This window comes from Berghia stephanieae, chromosome 9 (assembly GCF_034508935.2).
Source record: "Berghia stephanieae isolate SIO BIC M18660-M18661 chromosome 9, UCSD_Bste_1.3, whole genome shotgun sequence".
In the NCBI taxonomy this organism is placed as follows: domain Eukaryota; kingdom Metazoa; phylum Mollusca; class Gastropoda; order Nudibranchia; family Aeolidiidae; genus Berghia; species Berghia stephanieae.
The window spans coordinates 1,151,619-1,172,567 of NC_088368.1; the positions used below are offsets into that span (position 1 = coordinate 1,151,619).

At 36.9% G+C, this 20,949-nt stretch overlaps 1 protein-coding gene across 1 annotated transcript in view; it reads right to left on the reverse strand.

The window, feature by feature from the left end:
- The window catches only part of LOC144980245 (choline transporter-like protein 2), a 33,331-nt gene extending 12,915 nt beyond the window's left edge, over positions 1 to 20,416 (reverse strand). Inside the window, exons 1-12 of the mRNA XM_078927860.1 lie at positions 20,224 to 20,416; positions 19,377 to 19,455; positions 17,616 to 17,703; positions 16,824 to 16,943; positions 15,866 to 15,929; positions 10,710 to 10,848; positions 8,849 to 8,932; positions 8,186 to 8,283; positions 6,958 to 7,089; positions 6,162 to 6,261; positions 5,117 to 5,209; positions 4,289 to 4,388 (exon numbers count right to left, since the gene is read on the reverse strand). Of these exons, the coding sequence (XP_078783986.1) occupies positions 4,289 to 4,388; positions 5,117 to 5,209; positions 6,162 to 6,261; positions 6,958 to 7,089; positions 8,186 to 8,283; positions 8,849 to 8,932; positions 10,710 to 10,848; positions 15,866 to 15,929; positions 16,824 to 16,943; positions 17,616 to 17,703; positions 19,377 to 19,455; positions 20,224 to 20,416 (1,290 nt within the window). The remainder of the gene's footprint in view (positions 1 to 4,288; positions 4,389 to 5,116; positions 5,210 to 6,161; positions 6,262 to 6,957; positions 7,090 to 8,185; positions 8,284 to 8,848; positions 8,933 to 10,709; positions 10,849 to 15,865; positions 15,930 to 16,823; positions 16,944 to 17,615; positions 17,704 to 19,376; positions 19,456 to 20,223) is intronic.
- Between the last annotated feature and the right edge of the window lie 533 nt (positions 20,417 to 20,949).

A 20,949-nucleotide genomic window follows, 5' to 3' on the forward strand; every position in this document is an offset into this window, starting at 1 on the left:
CTGCTGGTCTAGCTTTATATTAACCAGTTAACTGGCCTACTTTGGAAAAAACTTGTACTTTAAAAGGCCACCTCTAGTATTGCGAATAGTAGAAAGCGTGCGTATTCGTTATTTGCAGTAGTACTGCAACCAGTAGATATAATTCATTTCAGTTATTTGCAGTTGTAGCCTTCGAGTCTAGAGCTTTATTGTATGGAGGATTGGGTGTAAAATATAAACAAACTACATTATTATTATTACTATTATTATTATTATTACTATTATCTTTATTTTTTATCTATTTTTTATTATTATTACTATTTTATTTTTTATTTTTTTTAAATCTATTTTTTATTATCTGTTTTTTTTTAAATTATTAATATTATTATTATCATTATTATTATTATTATTATTATTATTATTATTATTATTATTATTATTATTATTATTATTATTATTATTATTATTAATATTTTTAATTTTTTTTTTTTTTAAATGATTACTATTATTATTATTTTGTGTTTTGTTGACAATCATGATGTGTCTTGTTGTTTTATCAGGACAAAATGGCCGCTATGATTTTCTAGATGAAAGGCTAAATGACAATGTAACGATTGGTGAACGATAGAGTCCAAAACTAATTGAAATTGGAATCCATGTCAGATTTGGATAGCAAAGAAATAATTGGCTTCCAAAACACAAACAACGTTTTCTAATGGAATTCAACAATTGACTTCCAAAACACAAACAACGTTTTTAAATGGAATTCAACAATTGACTTCCAAAACACAAACAACGTTTTCTAATGGAATTCAACAATTGGCTTCCAAAACACAAACAACAACATTTTGTAATGGAATTCAACAATTGGCTTCCAAAACACAAACAACAACATTTTGTAATGGAATTCAAACGGAGTTGGAACAAGAACAAATCAAAAATAATTTCTGGTGCGGCTTTATAAAGGGATTTGAATGAGGCAGAAAAGTCGTCACCTAACGCCTTCTACTTTTCTGGTTCCAAAATCCTTGAAAGTGTATATGTAGCCAGTCCTTTGGAGTTGTTTGTTTTGTTGTTTTTAAGGGTTTTACGGCGTTTGCAACACATTTAGGTTATATCAGCGCCAATAAAAAGGAAGAAAATGGGATAGTAAAAAGTTCTAGAATTACAATTAAAGCACCCAAGAAAAAGTCAAGACAAAGGGGAACTGGGAACAAATAGGGATCAGATGTAAATTCCAAGAGCATACCACCAATGTACTCAGTTTGAGATCACCTATAAGTCTCATCCGGACACAAGCACAAAATCCAACATAGAGGAATACACTCAAATGCTTACATTATACATTCAAAATAAATATAATAATACATAACAGAGAGATGATTTACAAGGAAAAAAATATCATCTCCCAAAACAATAACTATGCATTTGACTGTTTCCCTCCCAGCTAGGATTCCGACCAGCGCCAGGACAAAACCAAGTAATCTCATTCCGAGACAAAGACAGAAAGCATGTTGGAAAACAGATATAAGGGGATAGAAGACACTGTATGTACCTCCCTGCCCACTATGGGAGGTCAGGATCCCCACCCAGTCCTTTGGAGTTGGTTACATATTGAATCATAAGGTGCCATAACTATTTTAGGAACAGAATGTATGGGCAGATTCTTAGGATTACGTGACATACAAGAGGGAGGAGGGACAATCTTTATTGACGACCAGCATACTATATTTAGACTAGGAAATAAGACGTCATCACTCTGAAATCAGACAATGAATTACACAAGATATGTATCTAGTCGTCCGGATGAGTGGTTTACACTTCCAATGAGATTGGAACCTGTTTTTTTTTACATCACACCTTAGTTCCCTATTGTTTCACAATATTTATAAGAGCCTCATTTTGTCATTTTCTTGTCTTTCATTGTGACAGCAAAACCAACACAAAAGGCAGATTGACATTTTTTTACAGAATCTGCCACGAGTATAACAGTCAATCCTGTCGACATCCCAGACAAGCCCCAAGGTTCCAAAGGTTCAAATCCTTTTGAAAGAAAATTCTGGAACAATTCACTTATCTCGTCCACCATTTTGAATCACTTCCATTGTTACAAAGAAAAGTTGCTTTTCTTTTTCTAAAAGTCATGAAAATAAGGTTACAGTACACAAACACATACACACACACACACACACACACACACAATAATGCATCTAAATAAATTTTGAAATGCTCAAATACCCACATACCCACACACATCTTAAATTCAGTACTCACAAACACACACACACACACACACACAAACACAATAACACACACACACACACACATATAAATAAACAGACTGAAATCTACTATTTATGATATTCACTCTAACTGACAGTGAAATAGAAAGAAATCCACACGGAGCAACGAATATTCAATAAAATTAAATGCAAAATTTCTATCTTTAAAATTTGAAGCATTCATGGTGAGACTAGACATGTTCCAAATCATCAAATCTATAACTATTTGTTTGGTTACAAAGACATCAATGTGAATCAGGCATCTATCAACTCATTGGAGCCGATGACAAGCCTATGGATGGCAAGCAATGTGTACATATTTCCAGGTCTGACAACCCAAATTGTGACTCACCACACCAAACCAATTGTGTTGAGTACTCAAACCTGCAAATATGTGCACGCCAATGTCAACCAAAGTAAAATTAAAACTTGTCTAAACTAACTGAAGACAGACGGTAAGTCAATAAATAAAGAAATTAATTAATTAAATTTGAAATAGAATTAGAATCAAAAACAACAAAACAAAAACAAACACAGGCAAATGTGTAAAATGAATTCAAAATAATGTAAATGTTGATCCAAAATGTAATATAAAAATAAAGCTGATGCAAGAACAAAACATCAAATACAAAATGACATCCATAGTCTATTTCCTGCTAGGCCACCATTGATTGGTCACCTACATTAGTAAATGTTTAGATCTCTGAACCAAAGAGATGCTGAGTCAATGGTTTGGAGATCTAACTATGAATTGAAATAGAGGACGATCCATCACCACCAAATGATAAATATAGTGTCTGAGTGAATACAGGGTATCCAGTATCCCAGAATTCAGTGGGAATGGATTTATAACCAATAAAGTCATTTTGGGTGGAATGGATAAATGGATAATGTGTTATCCATGTCTGTGGAATTCATTTGATTTGATTCAATTTCAAAGACAAAGGGTTCTCAAGAATAACAAACAGTTTCGTACATTACTCAAACCAACAGCAAATTGTAAAAAGAGGCAACACGTACACAAATCTGTTTGTTATGTTGAGTGACAATATTGTAAGTTATCACCAATGTACGTCATAAAGAAAACAAAGATGGTGTAATTAATGCTGATGAATCAATGACAGCGTTGTCGTCTTATTTCCAAATATGACAAATTTACAAGTCAGCTGATAAATGATTTATTTAAACTGATCACTAGAAACAGCAATTTTTTCTTCTTTTTAATTGTACAGACCTCGAGTATTTCAACCAAGAAAAACCCAATTAGTCAATGATTACAACTCACAATATTTATACGATCCAATTATTATTCAAGGAGGTTTTATAAAGTTGGCATACTACACTATTTCTTGATTTCTCAACAGCAGAGCTCTCACATTTTCAATATTATTGATAATCTAACGTGCTATGATCTTTTCCAACAAAATTTATCTGTCTGCCCATTTCTATAAATAGATTATTTGTTATCCATTTGTTATTCTGGGATCAGTTTGATGTTTATATCACTTCATTGTGGGTTTCTAAATTATCCCATAACATCCAAATCAAAATACTTCTACAGCAATAAGTACCACTGTTACTAATACTATGACTACTACCGACACTACTATAACTACTACTATTACTACTAGTGCGGCGATGTGGTCTTGTGGCATGACACTCGCTTTCGGATCAGAATGTCCTGGGTTCAAGCCTCGCTTGGCGCATAGTTGAGTCCTTGGAAAAGGCTCTTTACTCGCATTCTCTCACCGTACACTGTGTAAAATGAGTACCTGCCCATTACCAGCATTGTCTCTGTCCGAAATAAAATTTGTAATATCATCATATAGGCATCATGTCTCATCCTACATGTTAAACGTTGCTGTTGGTCAGAGACCCATTGTAAAGCGCTTTGAGCATGTTTAGAGGATATTGCGCTCTATAAAAGCTCAATTATTTTTTTTACAACTCACACGACGACCACTACTACTAAACAATATTTGCCATCACTTGTTCAACCAATGGAAATGTTCCATTCTGAGTCTTACGTGGTCACATGGTACCCGATTGAGGAGAGCATTGACATCATTGGAAGACGCCGCCACCGTGTCATTGTAGAATTCAGCCTCTCCCATGGACACAATGTATCTGGACACACCAGTCAAGGTCAAATAAAGCAAACAAAGGTCAAAAGTTCGTTTACAATAGGACAGAGAAGTCCTGACGTCACACTTTCTACTCTTCCGGTTCCAAAATCATTGGAAGTGTGTATGTAATCTGTCCTTTGGAGGACTAATAATTAAATGGTTACATATTGAATCATAAGGTGGCATAACTATTTTAGTAGCAGGATGTACAGGCAGATTCTAAGGATTACGGAATGTAAAAGTGCAAGGATGGATGATGTGTATTGACGACCAGCATGTATGTAGACTAGAAAATAAGATACCATCACTCTCAAACCAGAAGATCCTTTACACAAGGTATGTATTCAGTCCTCTGGAAGAGTGGTTTTACACTTCCAATGAGATTGGAACCAGTGTTTTGACACCCCACTTTAGTTGCCTATTAACTTTAATTGACAGAACCCAAAAGTTGAACATTTGTGACCAATCACCTGAAGACAGGATTAAGTCAGTGTGTTCATCAGTTTCACTCCATTCTCTAAGCTTTGTAGCTGTATTGACATTTCACTCCATTCTCTAAGCTTTGTAGCTGTATTGACATATTGACATTTCACTCCATTCTCTAAGCTTTGTAGCTGTATTGACATTTCACTCCATTCTCTAAGCTTTGTAGCTGTATTGACATATTGACATTTCACTCCATTCTCTAAGCTTTGTAGCTGTATTGACATTTCAACCTGAAAAGGATACAAGGAGCTGAAAATCCAGTAGACGATGATCAAGAACTCCAAGACAAACGGGGAGATTGGCCAGAGCAGGACAGTCCACATGTGGCTGAGAGCTCTGAAAAAAAAACAACAACAAAAATCAAAACAAACTTGAGCTTTTATATAGCGCAATATCCATTAAATGTGCTCAAAACTCTTTACAAAGGGTCCCTGGCCAATAGCAACATGTAACATGTAGAACGAAAATGACGTCTGTTAGGCGATATTGCAATTTTTTCCGATAGGGACAACACTGTTAATGGAAAGGTACTCATTTTATGTGAGTAAAGAGCCTTTTCTAAGGACTCAACTATGCGCAGAGCGAGTGCCATACCACTAGAGCACATAGCCACTGCAGATGTAAATGAAAGAGAGGGGAAAACTAAAACTACCAAACTCTGGAAAAACTTGGATTTCAACATTTGGCCAGACAACTTGTCCCATTTCAATGACTTCATCTTGGCAAAAACTCTCAGACCTGGAACTTCACGTAGTTTTCATAACGTCCTTGTAAAAGGTATTTAATGGGACCAAAATCAATTCAAGTGATTTCAATTTTATTTCCCTCCCATTTTGGCATTTTGAACTCTTCTTTTCTTGAAATATTGAGATTGGTTCTAAATTTTTAACAACTCTATATGTGTGTGTGTTTATATAAATATTCATATACATTAATGTGTGTCTGTGTCTGTGTGTTTGTTTGTGTGTGTGTGTGTGTGTGTGTGTTTGTCAAAAGAGATTGTTGACATACAATGAATGACCTCTGAGATGTCATTGACATTTATCACACATTCCATTAACAACTTACACACTAGCCTCTGAGATGTCATTGACATTTATCACACATTCCATTAACAACTTACACACTAGCCTCTGAGATGTCATTGACATTTATCACACATTGCATTGACAACTTACACACTAGCCTCTGAGATGTCATTGACATTTATCACACATTCCATTAACAACTTACACACTAGCCTCTGAGATGTCATTGACATTTATCACACATTCCATTAACAACTTACACACTAGCCTCTGAGATGAGATTGACGGCCAATGAGATTCGGCCACACAGAAAAAAGACGATGATCATGAAGATGATGAAGAGTGTTGCCGTGGTGCATCCTGGGGGAAACAAGGGTTTTAAAATATAGGACGTGTAGGAAAAACAGTTCTGACACAAAAACAAAACAACAATAATATTAAAAACATTAAAATAAATAATAAAAATAATAATAATAATAATGATAATACTTCATTCATCCCAAAATCGAAAATTTGTGTACAGACTTGTGTGTGTTGAAATATAGATACAGATAAATATGGTTGGGAACAAAACAAGCTTTCAAATGACGACATGAAATACTATACAATTTCACAGATAACAGTTGAAATAATATAAATAAATAAATAAAATATATAAATGAATATATAAATAAACAAGTAAACAAACATACAAATAAATAAATAAACACATAAATAAATAAACATAAACAAATAAAGAAAAAAATCTCCACTGGACCCAGGATGGATCTCGGTCTCTTTAATTGTGAAGCGAGTGATCTATCAACTGAGCTACCGGGACCGCCTGTTGAAATAGAACTGGTCAGATATTTCCTCTACTTCATCATCAGTATTTGTCTATCTGTGTGCCCTTTTCACAATTTTATCAATCAAAAAGAAATGTTTTTAATCCAAATATACCTATGACAATAAAAACGACGACTATGGATGATGATAATGGTGATGATAAGAAATCATCAATATACAATCTATCAGGAAACAATATGACTTTGATCAAATGTAAAATAATCCCAATACCTATTGCCAGCCAAGTTGTCTGGTGGGACAAGTAATAATCCAGATCCAGCTTGAATTCGGCAGGGACGTCGTTCTCATGAGTTACATTCATTGCCTTCATCTGGTAGTATTGGATGTAACTGTACACAGACACTGAAAGGGAGGGGAAAATGTATCTAATGTCACTTTATCGAGATCATGCACTTATGGATCTGTATATTGAATGTCGCACTGAAGGAAAAATTCAAAGTATATTGTTAATGTATTATGATGTACTGTAACAGATACTGAAGATGTGGTAATATTAATGTCAATGATCTGTAGTATTGTGTTAATGTACACAGAACTAAAGGATGGTGGGAAATTGTATCTTGTCCACATTGAGCTTCATTGTGAGTCTTGGAAAAGTCCTGATACATCAAGACAACTGAGCATGTTTGTGCGAAAAAATTGCTATGTCTAAAGGCGTCATGTCTCATAACTAATAATGTATGATTGTCTAAGGGCTCTGTACAAAGCCTACACTTTAGTGAAGGTGTAAAAAATTAGTATTTTATTGACTTACAGCGGATGATGCACAATATGAGGTCTAGTAAACCAAATATGAACTAATGAAGGGAAACCATCAGCATTGCCACAAGGCAGCAGTACCAAACATCGAGTGGATTGACGGGAGGACGTCAATTATACAAATACATTTGGTCAAATCAATCTCTCTCTCTTGTTGACAATAATAAAAGTAATGACAACAATAACAATAATAATAATAATGATGATGATGATGATGATGATGATGAGAATAATAATGATAATAATAATGATAATATAATAATAATAATAATAATAATATAATAATAATAATAATAATAATAATAATAATAATAATAATAATAATAATAATAATATAATAATAATAATAATAATAATAATAATAATAAATAATAATAATAATAATAATATATAATAATAATAAATAATAATAATAATAATAATAATAATAATAATAATAATAATAATAATAATAATAAAACGGAGACAGGACAGGGTCCTGATAGATGAGTCCCCGTCACTAGTGCAGTCAAGATTTCAAACCCTCTGTCCAGCCACCAATGATTGGATTGTGTGCCTGGTTCTGTGAGATCTGATGGAAAGTGCTTTGCAAAAGTTTGCCGTACTGTCTAAAAGGTAGCTAGCAACTGATAATGCAGGGCTGCCAACCTCAACACAAGAAAAAGTGTAAGATTGCTACCCCCAAAGAGTAAGATTTGGAGAAAAAGTGTGTACAATTTGAAAATGGAGCCTTCAGTCATCTCTTCCAGTCGTAGGAAACATCGGTTGTAAATAATTCTTGTGACACAGAAACGTCAAGAGAGTTTGATAATAAAATTAAGAAGCGATGCAAATAAACCACTTAAATCTACCAAAACAACAATCAAATGTTAAGACGTAGAGTGTAGGAAACGTGGAGAATGCCAAAATACTTTATGAAAAACAGATTTAAAACAACTTCTAGTCTAAGTATATGCTGGCTCTCAATAAATACCATTCATTCTCGCTCTTTTACGTCCCATAATCCTAAGAATCTGCCAATACATCCTGCTACTGAAAGTTATGCCATGCCACCTTATGATAAATGTAACCATATTCCCCTAAGACTGGTACAGAAAACTTCCAAGATTATGGAACTGGAGTAGTTGACGTACACTTCATAAACCCTATTGAGGAAAACTTACACAATGATCCAATGTGCAGTCTAGACCCTATTGAGGAAAACTTACACAATGACCCAATGTGCAGTCTGGACCAATTCAGGAAAACTTACACAATGATCCAATGTGCAGACTGGACCCTATTGAGGAAAACTTACACAATGACCCAATAGGCAGTCTGGACCCAATTCAGGAAAACTTACACAATGATCCAATGTGCAGACTGGACGATATCCTTGAAGACCATTTCCATGGTGCCTGTCAGTTCAAACAGATCCAGCAAACTCCTGAAACCACCAAGACAAATACAAAAATACATCAATAAATTATACATTAAAAATACATCAATAAATTATACATTAAAAAATACATCAATAAATTATACATTAAAAAAAACATCAATAAATTATACATTAAAAATACATCAATAAATTATACATTAAAAAATACATCAATAAATTATACATTAAAAATACATCAATAAATTATCTCCAAAACAAACAGATAAATAAATAAATACATTAATTCATAAATAAATAGCAACTACAATTAAATAAACAAATAAATAAATGAATAAATAAAACAGTTATAGCTTGACAGCAATCATAATCACTAGCATCACCATTTCACCATAAATGTCATCACCACAATCAACACCACAACCACAACTACAACCACCATCACTACTAAAACAACAATCACAACAATCACCGCCTCCACCACCACAATCACAACAATCACCGCCTCCACCACCACAATCACAACAATCACCACCACCACCACCACAATCACAACAATCACCACCACCACCACCACAATCACAACAATCACCGCCTCTACCACCACAATCACAACAATCACCACTCCACCACCACAATCACAACCAATCACCACACCACCACCACAATCACAACAATCACCACTTCCACCTCCACAATCACAACAATCACCGCCTCTACCACCACAATCACAACAATCACCACTTCCACCACCACAATCACAACCATCACCACCACCACCACCACAATCACAACAATCACCACTTCCACCTCCACAATCACAACAATCACCACCACCACCACCACAATCACAACAATCACCACTTCCACCACCACAATCACAACAATCACCACTTCCACCACCACAATCACAACAATCACCACCACCACCACCACAATCACAACAATCACCGCCTCCACCACCACAATCACAACAATCACCACTTCCACCACCACAATCACAACAATCACCACCACCACCACCACAATCACAACAATCACCACCACCACCACCACAATCACAACAATCACCACCTCCACCACCACAATCACAACAATCACCACCACCACCACCACAATCACAACAATCACCACCTCCACCACCACAATCACCGCCTCCACCACCACAATCACAACAATCACCACCTCCACCACCACAATCACAACAATCACCCCACCACCACACAATCACATCACACAATCACATCACCACTTCCACCACCACAACTATCACCATCACAACAATCACCGCCTCCACCACCACCATCACAACAATCACCGCCTCCTCCACCACCACCATCACAACAATCACCACCTCCACCACCACCATCACAACAATCACGCCTCCTCCACCACCACCATCACAACAATCACCGCCTCCACCACCACAACAATCACCATCACAACAATCACGCCTCCTCCACCACCACCATCACAACAATCACCGCCTCCACCACCACAACAATCACCATCACAACAATCACCACTTCCACCACCACCACCATCACAACAATCACCACTTCCACCACCACAACAATCACCATCACAACAATCACCTCCTCCACCACCACCACCACCATCACAACAATCACCTCCTCCACCACCACAATCACTACCACCACCACCATCACCATCACAACAACCACCACCACCACCATCACCATAATCACCGCCTCCACCACCAAAATCACTACAACCACCACCACCATCACAACAATCACACCCCCCCCCCCCCCTCCACCCCAAACCCCCCCCCCCCCCCCCCCCCCCCCCCCCCCCTGTTTACTTTGTTCCATTATAGACAGATCCAACACTAATCTTGTCACCCATGGGAGATTCCAGTTGATATTTCCCTGATGCATCCTTGACAGGGGCAACGCTGCCTAAAGCCTCAGAGAACATGCTGGGGACACATCTGTGAACGACTAAATTAGAAATAAAATAAAACTTTCAATTTTAAGATAATCCTAAGAGTGACCCAGCATCTCAATGATGCTGGACATTGAGTTTATAGTCAACACATGGGTCAAGTTGATGGATTCTATGGAGCAGAATAAATGGTCAGGTGAGTGCCAGATTGGAGGTCCAGATAGCTCAGTTGGTAGAGCATGTTAAGAGACTAAGATCGATCATTTATTTCCGCATGCGATCATTCAATAAAATCAATAAAATCCCTAACAGAAAACTGAAAGGAAGTCTTCAAAGAGGCTTTAAAGGAGGACAGGGAATTACATGTCTGGTGTCTGCTGAATTAGGAATCAAACGGTTCAAATACAGGGAAGTAGATGAGCGGAGAAAGCGATTCGGATTGTAGATAGAAAGAAGAGATGACAAGTAGTTGGGACCAGTGCCATGGATGCATTTAAGCAACACATAACACGTAGGAAAGAGAGTGATTCGGATTGTAGATAGAAAGAAGAGATGACAAGTAGTTGGGACCAGTGCCATGGATGCATTTAAGCAACACATAACACGTAGGAAAGAGAGTGATTCGGATTGTAGATAGAAAGAAGAGATGACAAGTAGTTGGGACCAGTGCCATGGATGCATTTAAGCAACACATAACACGTAGGAAAGAGAGTGATTCGGATTGTAGATAGAAAGAAGAGATGACAAGTAGTTGGGACCAGTGCCATGGATGCATTTAAGCAACACATAACACGTAGGAAAGAGAGTGATTCGGATTGTAGATAGAAAGAAGAGATGACAAGTAGTTGGGACCAGTGCCATGGATGCATTTAAGCAACACATAACACGTAGGAAAGAGAGTGATTCGGATTGTAGATAGAAAGAAGAGATGACAAGTAGTTGGGACCAGTGCCATGGATGCATTTAAGCAACACATAACACGTAGGAAAGAGAGTGATTCGGATTGTAGATAGAAAGAAGAGATGACAAGTAGTTGGGACCAGTGCCATGGATGCATTTAAGCAACACATAACACGTAGGAAAGAGAGTGATTCGGATTGTAGATAGAAAGAAGAGATGACAAGTAGTTGGGACCAGTGCCATGGATGCATTTAAGCAACACATAACACGTAGGAAAGAGAGTGATTCGGATTGTAGATAGAAAGAAGAGATGACAAGTAGTTGGGACCAGTGCCATGGATGCATTTAAGCAACACATAACACGTAGGAAAGAGAGTGATTCGGATTGTAGATAGAAAGAAGAGATGACAAGTAGTTGGGACCAGTGCCATGGATGCATTTAAGCAACACATAACACGTAGGAAAGAGAGTGAATTCGGATTGTAGATAGAAAGAAGAGATGACAAGTAGTTGGGACCAGTGCCATGGATGCATTTAAGCAACACATAACACGTAGGAAAGAGAGTGATTCGGATTGTAGATAGAAAGAAGAGATGACAAGTATTGGGACCAGTGCCATGGATGCATTTAAGCAACACATAACACGTAGGAAAGAGAGTGATTCGGATTGTAGATAGAAAGAAGAGATGACAAGTAGTTGGGACCAGTGCCATGGATGCATTTAAGCAACACATAACACGTAGGAAAGAGAGTGATTCGGATTGTAGATAGAAAGAAGAGATGACAAGTAGTTGGGACCAGTGCCATGGATGCATTTAAGCAACACATAACACGTAGGAAAGAGAGTGATTCGGATTGTAGATAGAAAGAAGAGATTAACCATTGAAGATGACGAATAAAAAAAAGACAAATGGACATCATAGTAACAACAAAAAAGAAAATAAAAAAAAAAAATATTGACCATCATGATGCATTGCAACACACCTAGAAAGAAGATCGATTGAATAAAAAGACAGTGGACATCAGATCATTTAGCACACAAACACGTAGAAGAATGATCGATGTAATAAAAAAAATAGTGCCATCCATGACATAACACACTACACTAGAAGAGGATCGGATTGAAAGAATAAAGATTGACATGCCAACTTACACACAAACACTAGGAAAGAAGGATCGATTGAAGAAAAAAGGCAATTGGACCAGCAGTCTTAAGCACAAACACGAAAAAGTGATCGTTGTAGATAGAAAAAAATCAGTATGACCAGCAGGACATTAGCACACATAACAGAAAGGATGATTCGGTGAAAAAAGAGATACATATGACCACCAGGACATTAAGACACATAACACTAGAAAAGAGGATCGATTTAGATAAAAAAGTGACAATATTGGACCATGCCAGAGCATTAAGCAACACATACACTGGAAAGAGAGTATCGATTGTAATAGAAAGAAAGATACAAGTATTGGACCATCCATGATGCATTTAAGCACAAAACCGTAGAAGAGATGATTCGATGTAGATAAAAGAAGAAACAAGTAGTGGACCATGCCATGGATCATTAAGCAACACATAACACGTAGGAAAGAGAGTGATCGATGTAGAAGAAAGAAGAATACAATAGTTGGACCATGCCATGATGCATTAAGCAACACATAACACGAGAAAGAGAGTGATTCGGATTGTAGATAAAAGAAGAGAGACAATAGTTGGGACCAGTCCATGATGCTTAAGCAACACATAACACAGAAGATGAAAAAATAGAGAAGTAAATAAGGAAGTGATATAAAAAGAAGTGTTGAGAAAAAAATAGATATAAAAAAATGAAGGGATAGAAGAACATGGGATGATGGATTGTAAAGAAAAAAGATGACAAGTAGTTGGGACCAGTCCATGTGCATTAAAAAAACACATAGAGAGGAGATTGGATTTAGAAGAAAAGAGAAAGTGACAAGTATTGGAGAAGAAATGACATTAGGAAACATAATGGAGAAAGAAGGATCGATAAGTAGTAGGAAGAGAGAGATCATTAGTGAACAAGCAAGGACAATAGAACATAACAGTAGGAAAAAGAATGATAGAGATAGAGAAGAGAGATAGATATGAGGAACAGATGAGTGATGATTGAGCAAACAAAAGTGAAGAGAGTAATCGGATGTGATAGAAAGAATGACAAGTAGTGGATGATATGGATGCATTAAAGAACACATAACACGTAGGAAGAGAGTGATTCATTGAAAAAAGAGAGATGACAAGATTGGGACCAGTCCATGATGCATAAGCAACACATAAATAGGAAGAGAAGTAGATTGAATAAAAGAAGAGATGAAAGGTTGGGACATGCCATGGATGCATTTAAGCAACACATACAGAGGAAAGAAGTGATACGATGTAGATAGAAAGAAGAATGACAAGTAGTTGGGACCAGGCCATGGATGCATTACAACACATAACAGAGAAGAGAGTGATTCGATGTAGAAAAAGAAGAGATGAAAGATGTGGGACAGTGCCATGTTGATTAACAACACATGATCATAGGAAAAGAGATACGATTGTAGATAGAAGAGGATCAGTAGTGAACAGTACAAATGGATGCATTTAAGCATAAAACACTAAAAGGAGATTCGGATGTAGATGAAAAAAGAGAAAGAGTGAATGAGGAATTAAGCAACAATACACGTAGGAAAGAGATGATTCGATTGTAGATAGAAAGAAGAGATGACAAGTAGTTGGACCAGTGCCATGGATGCATTTAAGCAACATAACACTAGAAAGAGAGTGATTCGGATTGTAGATAGAAAGAAGAGATGACAAGTAGTTGGGACCAGTGCCATGGATGCATTTAAGCAACACATAACACGTAGGAAAGAGAGTGATTCGGATTGTAGATAGAAAGAAGAGATGACAAGTAGTTGGGACCAGTACCATGGATGCATTTAAGCAACACATAACACGTAGGAAAGAGAGTGATTCGGATTGTAGATAGAAAGAAGAGATGACAAGTAGTTGGGACCAGTGCCATGGATGCATTTAAGCAACACATAACACGTAGGAAAGAGAGTGATTCGGATTGTAGATAGAAAGAAGAGATGACAAGTAGTTGGGACCAGTGCCATGGATGCATTTAAGCAACACATAACACGTAGGAAAGAGAGTGATTCGGATTGTAGATAGAAAGAAGAGATGACAAGTAGTTGGGACCAGTGCCATGGATGCATTTAAGCAACACATAACACGTAGGAAAGAGAGTGATTCGGATTGTAGATAGAAAGAAGAGATGACAAGTAGTTGGGACCAGTGCCATGGATGCATTTAAGCAACACATAACACGTAGGAAAGAGAGTGATTCGGATTGTAGATAGAAAGAAGAGATGACAAGTAGTTGGGACCAGTACCATGGATGCATTTAAGCAACACATAACACGTAGGAAAGAGAGTGATTCGGATTGTAGATAGAAAGAAGAGATGACAAGTAGTTGGGACCAGTGCCATGGATGCATTTAAGCAACACATAACACGTAGGAAAGAGAGTGATTCGGATTGTAGATAGAAAGAAGAGATGACAAGTAGTTGGGACCAGTGCCATGGATGCATTTAAGCAACACATAACACGTAGGAAAGAGAGTGATTCGGATTGTAGATAGAAAGAAGAGATGACAAGTAGTTGGGACCAGTGCCATGGATGCATTTAAGCAACACATAACACGTAGGAAAGAGAGTGATTCGGATTGTAGATAGAAAGAAGAGATGACAAGTAGTTGGGACCAGTGCCATGGATGCATTTAAGCAACACATAACACGTAGGAAAGAGAGCGATTCGGATTGTAGATAGAAAGAAGAGATGACAAGTAGTTGGGACCAGTGCCATGGATGAACGTAAAACAGTAACAGTAACAAGCAATCGACTCCTCCACGGGAAACCAATGCAACGACCACAAGACTGGAGTGATGTGATCTGACTTGTTTGATTTGGTAACAATACGGGCAGCTTTATTTAGGAGTAGCTGCAGTCTTGTAATCAATAGTGGACGAACAGACTTTATTACAGCAGTCTTGTTTTTTACAATAATATAAAGACAGTCACCATTTAAATCCAATAAAATAAAAACAAAAATAAATAAATTAATTAATGAATAAGCAATTAAAACTAAATATTTCAATGAATTTACCTGAGCCAGATTTGACATAATAGGCTGCACACAATTCGTCTTCCACCAACTTTTTCACAGACATCTGAAATACAATATGTATACATATATATATATATATGTATTAAGGAGTTATCATTACACTGTAAGCTAACACAATCAACAAGGACTCATTTCGGTAGAATTATTTAACATTATCAACATATTGGGTGATTTCTTCTCACTAAATTCTCTCAGACTATAAACTATTTGTGTATTGGTACAATTGATATAGCGGTTAGAAATGGTGTGTATTTTACTTAAACACATAACATCAACACTCAAATGCCATGTTTACCGATGACCTTGAACATTGACATACAGAAGGAGCCCCTTAGTTTCACATCTCCATAATACAGAGCTACTACTACTACTACTACTACTACTACTACTACTACTACTACTACTACTACTACTACTACTACTACTACTAACCAACTGGCTAACACAAATAGGGATATTTTTTTAAAAGCAAAAAGTTACTGATGCGGCTAAGTGTTTTTGTATGAAAGATGATGGCTATATCACATATTAACAAGATTCCCATCCCAACAAATAACCAAACAGAGTAGAAATATGATGACATTAAATGAATAAGGCCTTGTCCTTTTTCAATCTCAAATGTATTTCAGAGATACAGAATATGGAAGAAAGACAATGGCATCATCTGTGAACAACAAATACTTAACAGTGAAACGTAACAATAACTGGTATCGTAAGGCTTGTATAATTCTCTGGACATCCATTTCATTTGGTAAGTCCAAATATCCAAAAACTATTGTCAGCACAAAATAAACACACTATATACAATTTTTTCCCCGACTTTTTGTAAAAGATAAAATCTTTTTCAGCCAGGCAAATCCAGACACACTGGATAAAGTTGTGACAGTTGACATCTCTGATACCATCATTTTAGTCTGGGATAAAAATATTGTCTCACCTCCTTGTACGGAGATTTTTGGTGGTCCACGTGATAACGACAGATCAGTTTGGATCGGTCATCATTGTCCATGGCCTCCAGATAAACGTAATTCTCCTTGGGACATTCTTTCACACAAACCTGTTAAGACAAGGATTTTTGGGAGAAAAAGTCATTTATTGTAACCAAGATATTAAAAGCTTGTCAGGAAGTTTTCTCATCTACTCAATAATCACAATAATGATAAATATTATTTACCTCATCGGCATCGAACACAAACAAGGTACAAAAGCCCAGAAAGTGTTCAATTCCAATTTTTGGAACGCACTTGGTAGCTATGCTAAGCATGAATTTCTTAAGGCAACCCAGAATTCTGTTTATAATCATGATAAATGACATTTATATTGCACATTATTAATAATACAAAATGCTCAATGCACTTAAAGATAACTACATTGATGGACATTTAACAATCATACCTCTAAAAGAAAAAGGAAAAGTAAGGGGCAGCGCGGCTCAGCAGAATGGTCTTTGCTTTGTACCCAAAAGGTACCAAGTTCGATCACCCACCACGCTGTGTGGCTTTGAGCAAGTCACATCACCCTCGCTCACATTGCAGCACTGCATTGCGGCTGATACTTGGGTTATTCCAGTCTTCTATTGGAATAAACCCTGAAGACAAATGTCCCCCCCCCAAAAAGCCTTACTTGTGGCGTAGGACAGCCGGTGGCCACCACTTTAGCTCCTGACTGAGCACAGACATTCAAGTCAATAAACCCTGAAGACAAATGTCCCCCCCCCAAAAAGCCTTACTTGTGGCGTAGGACAGCCGGTGGCCACCACTTTAGCTCCTGACTGAGCACAGACATTCAAGTCAAAGAAGAACAGATATGGCTTGTCTCTGGAAAAAACACACAGATAACATATTATATAATGATTGACTATTGACTTTTATTTATCATTTATAGAATTATTGTGTGAATGATCAAAGGAAGATAAATCATATATTTTCATTGAGTCAGTTTGTCATGAATTATGTCCCCTCATTAGACCCATTTATTTTAAATGTTAATAACATTTGTTAGTTATATTGTTAGTACATTGTACTTAACATTCATAGTTGTTTCTCTTTTGGGTAAGAAAGGAAATACTTTCATAAATAAAGTCTTCTAATGTGCTAACCTCCAGAGAGACTTCAGTGTCATTTTTTTATCAAGAGCCATCCGGCTATTAATAGATTTCATGACATTATAGATTATGGAAACATTTTTCTTCTTATTTCTTTTTTTTCTTTTTACGGCAGCACCAGATAGTGCATCCATATGCCATTAATGCTACAAATATGTTAATTTTAATTAATTAATTAGACTATTCCTGCAGTTTAAGAGCCACACCTACAATCTGATATAAAAGGAATTAAAGCTGTCCGACACCGTGCTGCAAGATTTGTCTTCAATGACTATAGTACAGACCCCATGGCAGTATAACAAACATGATCACACAGCTTGGATGGACCCCCTAACAAGACATACGGAAAGAACAACGACTAACTCTTATGTTCAAAATTACAAACAACATGACGGCCATCTCACCAGAACAACTAGACATACAACGAAATTCACGCATTCAAAGAAAAAAACCACTCAAAAACACTAAAACACCAATCTATAAACTCAAACATCTTCAAATATTCATTTGCACCCCACCCTATCAAAGACTGGAACACTCTTCCCAAATAATGTGTGAACACAACAGATTTAGACACCAGTAATTAAACGAAGATCATCAAACTACGCCAGCCTAAACACCAACAATGGCTGTCTTATTCAACAACTTTCTCCACCCTCAAATTCAAATACCCAGAATTGAGTCGACTTTGAGTAACGATTCAGATTCAGAATATTAGACAAATGCAAGGGTCAAAGTTCAAGGGGATCAAGTTGCCGGGAGACAAACCGTTGAAGTCAAGTTTGAAACTAAAAGATATGTTATTTTTATTCTTTTAAATATATTTTATCAATCAGTATAGAATCAACAACAAAATTAATGTTTAATTTTTGAATTAATCTGTGAATGAGGCCTTAGGGTTAATCAACAAAGAAACCCCCAAATACGATCTGTCTCTTGTCTTGTCAGTAAGGCACAATTCTGTGTATGGAAAATAATCATGACTCTTGATGACTTACAGATGAAGTCAGAGGTCTACAGAGGTCAAATCACTTACTCATATACTAACAGATGAAGTCAGAGGTCTACAGAGGTCAAATCACTTACTCATATACTAACAGATGATGTCAGAGGTCTACAGAGGTCAAATCACTTACTCATATACTAACAGATGAAGTCAGAGGTCTACAGAGGTCAAATCACTTACTCATATAACAACAGATGAACTCAGAGGTCTACAGAGGTCAAATCACTTACTCATATACTAACAGATGAAGTCAGAGGTCTACAGAGGTCAAATCACTTACTCATATACTAACAGATGAACTCAGAGGTCTACAGAGGTCAAATCACTTACTCATATACTAACAGATGAACTCAGAGGTCTACAGAGGTCAAATCACTTACTCATATTTTCCATGTCCACAAATATCCCCAAAGCTGTCTGTAGGATAGATCAAACGTTTCGGATCGCCTCTTGCAAATCCTGGAAGGTAAAAAACAAAAAGATGCTCATTGGTTAATCGTTTCCATACAGCTGTTCCCTTATAAGGCCATCAAGAACTGACTTTCAATACAACATACAGTTTGTCATCTGTGACGTCATCCATTTTGTGCTGGCACTCATACAATGTCCATCACTGCCTGACACAGGCATTCATTAACACATGAGAGGAGTGGGATAATGTCATTTGGAGAAAGCAGGGACCAGCTCATTTTTTTTATTGAAAAGAAAGAATTGTCAGCTTTTTCACCAAATCAACACGATATGTTCCAAACAGTTTTCATACAAAATAAATCCTGTGTACAATACCATAGTCAAAAATAAATTACAAAATTAATGAGTTTATGTTTTAATTTGACCCCATGACTTCGATGGAATCCCTTGAACAGTTCTAAATAGTGAAAAGATAAAACTGTCACGACCAAACACCACCTTGTTTACAAACTATTCAACTCCATACCAAGTGCTTTTCTCATTTTCAGCCAAGATTTCATCCACCATTGACACGTGGGGCAGCATGGCTCAGCAGTACGGTCTTTGCTTTGTACCCGAAAGGTACCGAGTTCAAACACCCGCTGCGCTGTGGGGCTTTGAACAAGTCACCTCGCCCTAGCTCTATTTGCAGCGCTGCACTGCGGCTGACGCCTGGGTTATTCCAGTCTTCCCTTGGAATAGACCCAAGAGACAAATTTCCCCTATGGGATGAATAAAGGGAATTGTTTTTTTTTTACATGTCTAAAACTATCAAACTGAAATGCTTTATCCCGACATTTGGAGATTGTACTAGTTGACTAGACACACCAAATACTTTTCTGTCATTGGGTTGGATTTGATTGGAGATTGTACTAGTTGACAAGACATACCAAATACTTTTCTGTCGTTGGGTTGGATTTGATTGGAGATTGTACCAGTCGACAAGACACACCAAATACTTTTCTGTCATTGGGTTGGATTTGATTGGAGATTGTACCAGTCAACAAGACACACCAAATACTTTTCTGTCGTTGGGTTGGATTTGATTGGAGATTGTACTAGTTGACAAGACACACCAAATACTTTTCTGTCATTGGGTTGGATTTGATTGGAGACTGTACTAGTTGACAAGACACACCAAATACTTTCTGTCATTGGTTGGATTGATGAGATTGTACATCGACAAGACACACCAATACTTTTCTGTCATTGGGTTGGATTGATTGGAGACTGTACTAGTTGACAGACACACAATACTTTGTCTTGTTGATTGTATACAGACAAGACACACCAAATACTTTTCTGTCGTCAGTTGGATTTGATTGGAGATTGTACTAGTTGACAAGACATACCAAATACTTTTCTGTCGTTGGGTTGGATTTGATTGGAGACTGTACTAGTTGACAAGACCACACCAAATACTTTTCTGTCGTTGGGTTGGATTTGATTGGAGATTGTACTAGTTGACAAGACATACCAAATACTTTTCTGTCGTTGGGGGTT